Source organism: Mercenaria mercenaria, chromosome 13 (assembly GCF_021730395.1).
Source record: "Mercenaria mercenaria strain notata chromosome 13, MADL_Memer_1, whole genome shotgun sequence".
NCBI lineage: Eukaryota > Metazoa > Mollusca > Bivalvia > Venerida > Veneridae > Mercenaria > Mercenaria mercenaria.
The window spans coordinates 67,770,163-67,782,403 of NC_069373.1; the positions used below are offsets into that span (position 1 = coordinate 67,770,163).

At 35.6% G+C, this 12,241-nt stretch overlaps 1 protein-coding gene across 1 annotated transcript; it reads right to left on the reverse strand.

Moving 5' to 3' along the window:
* Positions 1 to 2,709: 2,709 nt before the first annotated feature.
* LOC123530243 (5-hydroxytryptamine receptor 3A-like) lies at positions 2,710 to 3,573 on the reverse strand. The gene has a single exon (XM_045311013.2). It carries the CDS (start codon positions 3,571 to 3,573, stop codon positions 2,710 to 2,712), a length of 864 nt encoding a protein of 287 aa, XP_045166948.2.
* Between the last annotated feature and the right edge of the window lie 8,668 nt (positions 3,574 to 12,241).

A 12,241-nucleotide genomic window follows, 5' to 3' on the forward strand; every position in this document is an offset into this window, starting at 1 on the left:
ATATATGTTTAAAATTAGATTGTATTTTTAAATATGCGTTTAAAAGATGCTGGTATGCTGTTAAAGGTAATTGTATGATTTATTATAAAAACAGTATCAATAAAACATATATATTGTGGACTCTGAAAGATGTGCATTAAAATAATAAAATGATCAAATAATAAAATTAACGAGAGAGCTCTTTTAGGCTGCCTTTGTTAGTTATACTCATATACAGTCAGCTCCTGATACTATGGTTGTTTTTGTTCGTTTTTTAAAAAAAATAATTTTTTTTGAGTTTTGTCGCCAAGGCTCACAAACCTTAATTCGTATTTATAGCATCCTTTACTCAGCTGGGACTATCTTACCCCTATTGCAAATACCGTTGCTATTGCTATAAGCCTTACATGGTACGCCCAGACGGCCTGCATATACGAGTTCAAATCCTCTGGCAACTGGCGCTATTACTATAAAGTTGAAGAATCTGTATAAGTGCACTCTGATGCTGTACTACCCCTATTGCTGAAAGCCTTACATGGTACCCCAGACGGGCTGTATATAGAGGTTCAAACCCCCTGGTACTTCGTGCAATGTTTGTTTTTTTTTTTTGTGTATTTATTTTGCAACAATAAACAGGAAGGTCTAATACGTTGTTCCAGCAATAACATAGGACGGATCCAAAACTGTCGATCATTAATGTTTACATAAAACAGACTATCCGGTCGGGACTGTCAAAGTCGATTGACCTAGTTTACACAACAGACCACGTGCGTTTTGTTTGTGATACCGCTTGTGAGCACTTGGCCTTGGTATGAATAGAATAACAATAGAGGGCGTAGTTAGACGAAAATTAATCAACAAAAACTGGAGCTGTCCAAATGGATACTCATGTTTCATTGTTAATCCAAGCGGTTCATATAGTATTATTGTGCGTTTTATTCGACCTGGCGGGGCGGAGTTAATCTCTGACTTATGCAAATAATGTTAATCTCAAAATGCGAGCAAAATAGGCAGAGCAATATAACGACTAAAAATCAACGCTACTTTGGTTACAATGTAAGGTAGATAAATCAGGTTGCCGAATATACCACATATCATGCACAATAATGCAGTGGACCGTCGCGAAACCCCGCCCCGTCAGGTCGATTAAAACGCACTATATATGTGTAACAAATTGTCATTATGGTGTACAGGTGTGTTTGTATACGTTTTATTTGTCATCACGAGTGTTATGATGTGCTTATTTATACGATAGCTGTTATTGTTACCGGTCAACGCTATGTCGCATAGTAAAATATTTTTGGGGGTTCATTTGTAAATAGGTTAGGGGTATATTGCAGGGGTGTTGTGTGGCGGGATAAGTTTATATTGATGGTGTTGCTGATGCATAAACGGAACCATTGCTGGACGGAGAGCGCCGTCAATGTAACGCCGGACATTAACATTGTGACGACCAGTTCCGATTTTCGACCCTTAATTTTCTCGCCCAGACCATAACACTGCCAACCCCCGAATCGATCCCGTTCCAACATGCAATTATCAGTAAAAAGTTCATATTGACACCGAAAAATGTGTAGGCTACTCTACCATCAGCAACGCTGACATTGAAACGGGACTCGTCGTTAAGCAACGACGTTAAGCGACACCCTTGGTCACCTTGATCAAAACCTTAAATAAATACCTGCATTCATTAATGGCCCTTACGTGATAGTATTGACTTTCACTATACCGTTTAGAAAAAAAAGATCATGTTTGTTCTTTTCTTGGTTTTAAAAAGACAAATTGTTATGTCATATGGTGAATTTCAAGTTTTTGAGGGTGGAGGAAAACCCCAGATGCCGCTCCAGGCATTATTTAAGGCATGAGCGGTCACCTAGATAAACCCACTGACATTCCGAAAGACAGCTTTATGATTTCCTTACTTGAATGAATTCAACAATCAAAGCGAGGTTTCGAACCCACAAAGGGTCAAGATTACTGAAGTGATCGGATAAATGAAAAATACATGTTGTTATTGTTTATATAGGCTCTGGTATATGGTTAAATATAAATTTATGAATGGGTCTCTGAAAAAAAGAAGAAATAAAACTAGAGCTGCTTTTGAGAAAAAAAGCATGTCTCCCACAACTGCCTAATAATCTAGATTGGCATTTCTTCTCCATGTATCTGAGTCAACCATGCACCAAGACCTGTATCACTGGCATCAGTATTTTCGGTAATTCAATGGCAATAATTCCGAAGTGCCCAGGCCGATTTGGCTAGTTATCGAACTTGGCCGAGGACTTACTGACAAACACATTGTATTCAAGTTTGGTGAAGATCGGATGAGAACTGTTCGAGTTAGAGTGCGGAGAAGATTTGTACACACACACACACATATATTCTAAGGCTTAGATGTTTTGCGTCTCTTATCAAAACGTGATCTCCAAGTGATATATAAGCTATAAATACTCGGATAGAAATTTGATAAATGTGGAGGTATCTTAGGTCAGGCCTGTTTTAACCTTGACCGAGTAATCAAAAATGTTTGGTTATTTATTGTATCATGGAGCAAACTGATAACTCATTTTTTTAGACCGGGCATCGATCAGCTTCTATGTTTCTTAGGCCTGACTCCGCTAAGATAATATATTTGGTAGGCCTGACACCACTATTGTTTGACAGCATCTAATGCATCATCTATAACCACACGTGTACTGCTAAAAACAATAACGAAATACATAACTGTTGTTATAACAAATATAACAAAAAGAAAATAAAGAAAGCTATGTCAACGACATCACTGGCATCTTTCAATGTGATATTAATTTCGTTGTCTTTATCTTTGTTGTCGACATCTTTCGAATACACTGCCATTGTGATGTGTTTGCGTTTTCCTAGGTTGTGATGTATGGTTGACACTTGTCCATTTATTCTGCCATGACCTTCGATCTCCGTCTCTTCATTTGGTATATAAACACTGTTTATATTCGTGTTTGGGAGCCAATGAAAAGAGTCTATGTGTCTCGGGTTCTTCTTTTTTCTACACCACGTGACTAGTTTTGTCAAGCATCCGGGCACTGATTCACTGTCATCTGCATAATATAACTGCAGACTGAAAATTGTTGCCAGTATTACACGTATACTTTCTGTTAACATGCCAATCAGATAATAGCTAATATATGCCATTGGGTTTGAATTCTTAGGTAGATTTTCACCAACCAATGTAAGAAACACGGCAATTGCAAGAAGTAGTGTTATAGTATATGAGATTCTTTCGCCGCTATTAGATGGTATAAGGAACACAAAAATGCTCAAAAACGACATGAAGATAGTTGGTACTATCACATTAACGATGGCAAAACGAGGCTTTCTTTTAAAGAGTAAAAACACATGTATGCTTGAATAATCAGGCGTAGTGAAACTCTTTATTCTTGAATCTATATACATGTATTTCCAAGCACCGTTCTCGTTTGGGATATAATGCGCTGAGCCATTAGCACAGAAACGCGTATGCCTCCATTCTGTCCCAATTTTATCCATCATTTCAGCATCATTTGAAAGAACTAAATTTGGTGTCCAGAATCTGCCACTCTCCGTTTGAAAACTAGACATATTCCCATATTCTTCTGGATTCCATTTCATCAAGCATCAACCCAAATTAGTGACAGTAATGCAACGACTGAAAGTTTTTGGTTAACCTCGTCAAGTTTGTGTAAGGAGAGTAGTATGAAGCTAAACTTCACCACAGACGTTTGGGACTGGTTGCTAGTAGGTCTGATAGTTCTGTCATAATGGGCCAGTTTAACTTTCAGTAGCCTGTAGGTATGATTTATGTGGTGACAACTGATGAAAGTCGTTCCGACAAACAGGTATGTGATAAAAAACTTTGTTATTGCGACGAAACATACCTGGCTGATCATGAAGACTAACGCTTGACTGCCTTTTGGGATCTACAATATATAAAGTAAAGAACAGCTGTTCTTAAAGGCCTAGATTTTGGCAGTGGGCCAAGGGATTTCTGTCTTCACCAGCACAGTTGGGGGCTAATGACCATCACAGTATGGTTCCAGTTAACAAGGGTCATTGTTTATTGGAGAGTCAGATTACCTTAAATGTAGAGATGGTACCTAAAAAATTCAAATTCATCTTTACATGTTTTTTTCAGAGTGAAATGATAGCTAAGTGCACCAATTTTCTAAATATATTTATGATTTTCCTCTTCTCCATGTCAAAAATAGAAATATTTGATATCTAAAAAATGACTTTCTCAAAATATCTGAAGCAAAATGGACAACTCTTGTATTGACCGTTTTTCAAAGATTTTAGGACTTCCCCAATTATAGTCTATATCAAAAGCTCCCACAGCTAAATAAATTCAATAGAGTATAATGTAAGTTTACTCTACTTTCAACATTTTGAAAGAGCCTATACTGAACTTCCTTTTGTCTTTTAATAAAGTCAAATTCCAAGACTAGCCAAGAGTCTAAAATGCTTGAAAAAATTCTGAGTGAAAGAGACTGACATGCTCTTTATTATAAGCTTACCAAAACCATACCAAAAATATACCTTAAAGAAGTTATTAAAGATTTTATATTGTAAACAAACCCCTACACCATTTTACCATCAATATTTCCACTCATGAATGCACTCAATTCAGGTGATAATTGTTGATATATTTGTAAATGAGAGGCCCCAACAAAAACCTTTTTTCAAGTTGTGTGAACAGTATAAGTTTTAAATTAATGTTGATATCTGAAATTATCCGATTACTTTGTTTTCAACAATAAATAAAACACCTTTTAGTTTGTTTAGGGTAGTTGACCTGTAACGAAAATCATCAAATAGAGTAATCTCCATTTTTCAGCATTTATTCGTTTTTCAAGGAAAGCAAATGATCATGCTAGTTCCCTCCAGAGAATGTTTAAATTGAGAATTGCTTAAAATACATTACATAGAGTCATTACCTGTCAGCTACCTTAACATGTAGTAATTACAATCACTACCTCAAAACATTGTAATTATATTTGATGACAATGAATTTTTTGGTTACCAATTTAACTTTTTTTGTTATTTTTCATTGTTGGATATATACATTTTACATTTTTATATATAAATGTTGTGTAAAGCAATGTATCACCATTGAGAACAATAAATAAATAACTTTGGCTAAAAGATCAAAACTTAATAACGTTTCTTAATGTCGTAAATTTTCTTCAAAGGAATGTATGCAGTATTCTGTATAATGTTCATGCATTACTTAACTTTCTATCAGGGCCTGACTACAACTTACAAAATAACTGTGGTGTAAGTCATGAGAAAAGCGTGCGCATTGCAACTGAATACAGAGGGATTTAAACAAATGTAGGTCATATTTTGTCTGCCTGATAAGTTGTTTGAATAAGGACCTATCTGATTTTTCTTTCACTTTTGATCAATGTTTAATGTTGGCTTCAGTTTATTGGTCAATTCAGAGTTGTCTCCCTTTGATTTATTTGGGTAGGTACCATCTCTATTAAATGTGTATCAATTAGTGAGAAGGGGAAACAATGTTATTTATCTTAAATTGATATATAATTGATAACTTTTAAAGTTATACTAGGTTTTTTTTGGCATTTCTATGTAAAGAAAAATATTTGTTGATCAAACAAAATAATAAGATAATCAGAAACTTATTTTCACAATAATGAAATAATGATAAACTTACTTAAAGAAATATGCAGGTTTTTATTTTTTCAAAGTCTGTCTGAAGAATTGTGATATTTCAGAAAATTGTGATTTTCAATTGTGACTTTCACTCATCTAAAGCTTGCAGAATACTGTAAATAACATTTGTCTAAAAAATGGAAACAGTACGTGCATTTCAAATTCACAAAGCAAAGCATGAAAAAAGTCACTTTTGGCAACATACTGAAAATGAAAATTCAGTATAGATGGAACACAATAATTTTAAGTTCCGATAATGTTGATTACATGAATACAAGAAACCCAGTTTCCAATTAAAAATAATACTTGTGTTTTATTACCATTATTATTTTCTATATTATTACTGTATCTTTAATAATCCTTTATGTAATATAATAATAATTATTATGATTATTATTTTATTATTATTATTATTATTATAACATTAAAGTAATACTTATTATCATCTATATAATATCAAAATAATAATTAATATTATTATCATTCCACATTCACTGAAGAAAAAATAATTTCTTTCACCACCACTGCACACATCTTCATGGTCTAGTTGGGGTCCCTGCTGTGCTAATTGCCCTCTAATCAGTTACGGTTACATAATCGCTGATAAGCAGCAGATAAGATGGGAGTTGTATATTGGATTTGGGGGGGGGGGGGGGGGGGGGGGGGGGCACTTATATAGTAGTGAATCTAGGCCTTTAAGATCGTTAACAGATTATATTAGTAGTTTTATGTTTTTGTTAGGTTTGACGTCACACATAGACAATTATAGCTAAGCGGGCGGGCTGAATAACTTTAAAATATGCTTAGTTTGATAAATTAAATAAATGTTTAAGAAAGAGAAAGCAAATCTGTAAAATTATTATACGAATCACAAATTTGTAGTTTACATCTATGGATATAGTTTCATGAACTCATATAGATATACGTATATATAGAAACTGGTAAACTGCAGTTACGTAAAATGGTTGACTGCCCGTTCACGAACGCAAATCTCAACACAAATTTTTATCATAACGGTTCGCTAGGATTTTGATTCTATTATATAAATTCGGTTTTACCATTTTTTATGGTTAATTTTCGAATCCGCGGGATAACTTTTATCTCCGCTGTCCTGTAACTTTATGATATGGTGTAGATAAACAGTTAGAATGTGATTTTTTGCCAGTGACCAGTCTAAAGCGGTGCCGTTCTATGTTTCTTATTATTGTTAGTTTCGTCATGGTGTATGTAGATACCGTCCTATACACGATCAAACATACATTCATTGGGGTTGTTTTAGCATGTTCTTTTGGGTCTTGCTTTTTTGCGTCCTAACTATGCCTAAAATAAACTAGTGGTTATTGCGTCTGTGTGCCTTGGGCGGTGCCAAACAGTGTTGTTATATCTTACTTGTCTGTTTATCTACGTTATTTAATTGTGTGGGTGTTTATCTTTGGTATATGAATTTCTGCGCTACTGTGGTTTACGTTATAGTGTAACTGTGTTTAAAGAACGTAGCATTCCCCTTGTTCTACTTTCCCATTCAACCCCCTCTCCCAAGCCACTTTTCTACACCTTACCTCTTCCTCCCCCTCTATCTATATTTTGCATAACATTAAAATGTACTTGTTGGATTTTTGAAGCAACCCGTCTGTAATATTTTTCCGTTACAGCGGGCCTACTTTGCAAATGCACCGCTCTGGGGCTGTGTTTTTGGTGGTCTGTGCTTCCGAGAAGTCTACCCTTACTTATTATCTTTCATAACGGCTCCGTGCGATAGACTAACATTTGTTATTCACTAGTGTCAGCTTCCAAAGACAAAGACAAAGGTTTGTCCTAAACGAGTAAACGTACACTATTTAACAACTTTCTTTCTTTTCACAAACTAGCACAAGAACGAAAGAAAACATATTTGTTTCCAGTGATTTCGACATATTTCGTTAAGATAACAGTCCTGATATTTGCGCTAATGCTTCGCATCCTTATTGGTGACGATATATATCGATGACGATATATACCGATATCCCACGGAATCAAACACATGTTCTCTTAGATTATTAATTTTGTTTTCACAAAACACATATTCCTCCTGTAAGGATGAAAGTCTGAATTTCATTTCAAACAGATGTAAAACATCCATATTCGTATTTTATCGGCATTACAATTTGCCAAATGTTATTTTCTGCAATATTGAATGTAATGCTGAACAAGTGAAAAGATCAATTGTATCACCTAGTAATTCAGTTAAATGCATATAAAGTATGATTCTGTCCTTCAGTTCGTTCTATTAATACGATGGTAATTTGACTTATATTAGCAAATCGTTCATCCGTCTCAATAAGTACTATTAGCATGTGAAGTTTGAAGGTCCTGGGTGCAGTGGTTCGCGAGTGAAGTGCCTTCATGCAAAAAGTTAACATTGGCCCCTGTGACATTGACCTTTGACCCTAAAGTCAGTAGGGGTCGTGTACTCAATAAGTACTATCAGCATGTGAAGTTTGGAGGTCCTGGGTGCAGTGGTTCGCGAGTTAAGTGCCTTCATGCAAAAAGTTAACATTGGCCCCTGTGACCTTGACCTTTGACCCGGTGACCCCAATGTCATTAGGGGTCGTGTGCTCAATAAGTACTATCAGCATATTTAGTTTGAAGGTCCTGGGCGCAGTGGTTCGCGAGTAAATTTAGATTATTGCCCTTGAATTAGGCAAAGTTCGATGACGGGCGTATTTTGTGACAGTCAGGCACTCTTGTGTTTTGTGACAGTCTGGCACTTGTTTTTTTAACGTTGAAGACCTATACGGATGTTCAAATTCTAATTTTATCTTCTTTTTTTAAGTTTTGATCTACAACATAAGCATTTTTGTCGAGCCTGTAAGGGAGCGAAGACGTAGTTGTCCAAATGGCTGTTTGGTGTATGTGCGTGCGCCCGTCAGTGCGTCCGTCCGGATTTCTTTGTCCGAACCATAAGTTTGTCATTGATAGTGGGATTTTGAAATAACTTTTCACAAATTTTCACCACCATGAGACGGCGTGTAGCGCGCAAAGCCCGTGTCAATATCTTTAAGGTCAAGGTCACACTTAGAGTTTAAAGTCAAATATGGCTATAATTGACCTTGTCCGGACCGTAAGTTTTTCATTGATTGTGGGATTTTAAAATAACTTGGCACAATTGTTCACCACCCTGAGACGGTATATCGCGCGCAACACCCGTGTAAATATATCGTAAAGGTCAAGGTCACACTTTGAGTTCAAAGGTCAAATATCGCCATAGTTCACCGTGTCCGGACAATAACTTTATCATTGAATGTGGGATTATAAATTAACCTGGCACAATTGTTTACCACCATCCACTCGAAAGAATTCTTTTAATAGTATCATAACTGTCATTCCTTTTGACAGCTGTTGGACTCAACATGTTGTCCGCCTCGTAGTTAAATACATACAGCTGTTCAACTTCATTAGTTGAAATTTAAGAAATATATCAAAATGTTGTAATAGAGTAATTACATTGCAAAACAACTGGTGAATCAGTAAAACCTAGATACAATTCACAATAGGATATTATATATCAAAGAGTTCACAAACGGTTACTTGAACCTAATGCAAAAGTATGCATATTACTTTTAAAGGCGTGAAGTACGTTAATATATTTTATTGCAATTGTGCAGCGCGGCTGTCCATTATATTCCATATTGGATGATGTAACAGCTTTGATTCGAATCTTCGAAGTTTGATTGTTTTGCTGCTTTTACTGAGAAAAAATGAGCATAGCAGAAAAAGATTATTTGACATTGTCGGAAATATTTCACTCGTAAGCACTTTGTTTGGAATTGGCACTGTTCCAAATATTATCGAATGTTAATTGATTTAAGTACTTTAAACTTTAAGTATGAAGTATGTGTACATTAAGGTGGAAAGCGTTTATTTTTTAAGTTATTGGTTTCCTTTAATATAGAATTCAGCATATTCCTTATAGAATGCGTATTTTGTTTTTTTGATATTTCTGTATTTTTTTTCTCTGCAAGCCTTCAAACACGAGCATTAAAGTCCATTTGTTATGAATCATGATTTCACGTTGATATATTTTTCTATTTAATAATTGCCGTTAAGTTCTATAGCAATAGAGAAACCTCTATATGGCTGAAAATAGAAAATTTTCCGCTTTCAGAGGCGTAAATCTAGAACCCATGAGGGATTCTGGCCGGTTTTCGAAAGAAACTAGATATTATTAAAACTTAAGTTGTACGTAAGTGTGGTCAAAATCGAGTATAAAACGTCACTTTTATCGTGCTCACAAGGTACAATTAACTAATTTTGGCTCTTTCAGGGGCCAGTAACTCCGAAACATATGATTGCATTTGCCGGATTTATAACGGAATCCAACATCTATTGTAGTTAAAGATATTTTGCAAGTTAGTTCTAAATCAAACCATAAATGAAGTATATATGGCTGCAAAAGCAAAAATAGCACATTTTGGCATTGAAGGGACCATAACTCTCGAACAAATGACGGAATCTGACCAGTTTTCGAAAGGAAACGAGATATTATGTCAATACAGGTTTTGTGCAAGGTTTATTAAAATCAATTGCAGAATGTGATCTCTATCTTGTTCACAAGTCAAAATAGCAACTTTTGATCTTTCATGGTCCGTGACTCTTGAACCCATGAAGGGATCTGGCTAGTTTTCGAAATTAACGAGATATTATATCAATACAGGTTGTGTGCATGTTTTATTTAATCAATTGCAAAATGTGCTGACGATTGTGTTCACAAACCAAAAAAAGCAAATTTTGGCCTTTAAAGGGCCATAACTCTGGAACCCGTAACGGGATCTGGCTAGTTTTCGAAAGGAACCGAGATATTATGCCAATACAAGTTGTGTGCAAGTTTTATTAAAATCAGTAGCTTTGATTAAAATACATTTCAAAATATGGTCTCTATCGTGTTCAGAAGAAATTGTGGACGTACCGACGCACAGACGACGAACGAAGCGCGATCACAGAAATCTAAAAATAGTACAACTAACTTAGGTTAATAGTAGAAGGAAAGGTGTTCTTATTAAGAGAGATAGTCTGTTCTTGGTTATAGAGTAGTGCAATTATTGTAAAAACCTTACTAGTGATGTCACTAATTACATAGTTAGCTGACTACCTCACGGTTAGATTATTGTTATGTATTGTTAAGTGGTATTCCAAAACGCAAACCGCAGTTGAAAAACTGCAACATGTCCAGAACTCAGCAGCTCGCTTTTTCACTAGGATGATCCGTCACAGTCATATTACACCGGTACTGAAGGAGTTCCATAGGTCACCAGTGAAATACAGGGCACAGTCCAAGGTTCTGATCCATATCTTTAAGGCTCTACACGATAAGACCCCTGTCTATGAAAGGAATATTATAGAAGTGTATAGACCAGTTACAGACCTCGCAAGACACGTTGTATGTTGTTGCGCAAAAGACTAAAACCATGATGCATGGCTTGACGATAGTTTTTCATTCACCCCTTCGAAGCTGTGGAACTCCCCTCCCCCCCCCCGACGAGTAGGGAAGCTGACACGCTGTCTAGTGGTTTTGCCATCATCGACAAGGTATATAACTTCAATATTTTTACTTATAAGTTTACTGGTGTTAACTTCAGTCTTTAACTCCCTCTACTGTGCTCTTACACTTCAAGACAATGTAACTAAAATTTCTCTCCGCCAGACCAATTCCTTATATAAGTAACAGTATAAGAATGTTCATGTAATAAAATGTAATTCAGAAACCATGTATGTATGTTCTTTGCAAAAGCCAAAGCACCAAGAGACAAACCATTTAGGCCAGTTCGACTCTTGAGATGATTTTATAGCTGATAGTCATGGTGTCAACCACTTGTCTCGCCATCGTTAAATTAAATGGGAACTATAAAAGGGGTGAACACAAAACTACGATTTAAGGGCAATAATTTTAAGGCTGGCGATATTCGCTAGACTATTATAACCATATATCGGGTTTCCACAAAGTTAAACAGGTGCTGAGACAGACAACACAAAATACAATTTCATGCGCAATTCAAATAGTCTGCCACGTATATCAGTTTTGCCATAGAGTTGTATAAAGATTGTTAAACTTTCCTGTTTCAATAGACCTACTTGTTCAAACATGTTATAATAATGTTTTATTTTTCTAACGTAAGTACTTGAAAGATAACATTAGAAAATATTACATGATGATGGTAAATTAATTAGCCTCTATGAATAAAATGTCCGTATGAATGGAACTTTTTCGTAACTCAACACTGTTGACCGCTTCGTTATAGATTATGACCCCGGTCTATAAATGCTAATCAAACAAACGCTGGTTCCGAGAAACAATTGTCGATATGAGTTATACTACTGTACATTACTCGACGACCTAAAAAGAGATATGAAATATCAATTAAAATGAACTTATAGTGATACGAGTTATGTCGGGTCTTATATTGTAGGCTTTAAGAATCTATTCTTTAAGATCATTTGCTATAGGTACTACGGAACGAAATCGCTGCGTGGAATTGGCACAGTAACGTGAAAAGAAACAAATGACCACATTCTACGTGTTATATACCTAAACAGCGTACAT

Excerpts from the sequence above, each read along its gene's own strand:
- LOC123530243 (XM_045311013.2), bottom strand. The coding sequence starts at position 3,573 with ATGTCTAGTTTTCAAACGGAGAGTGGCAGATTCTGGACACCAAATTTA.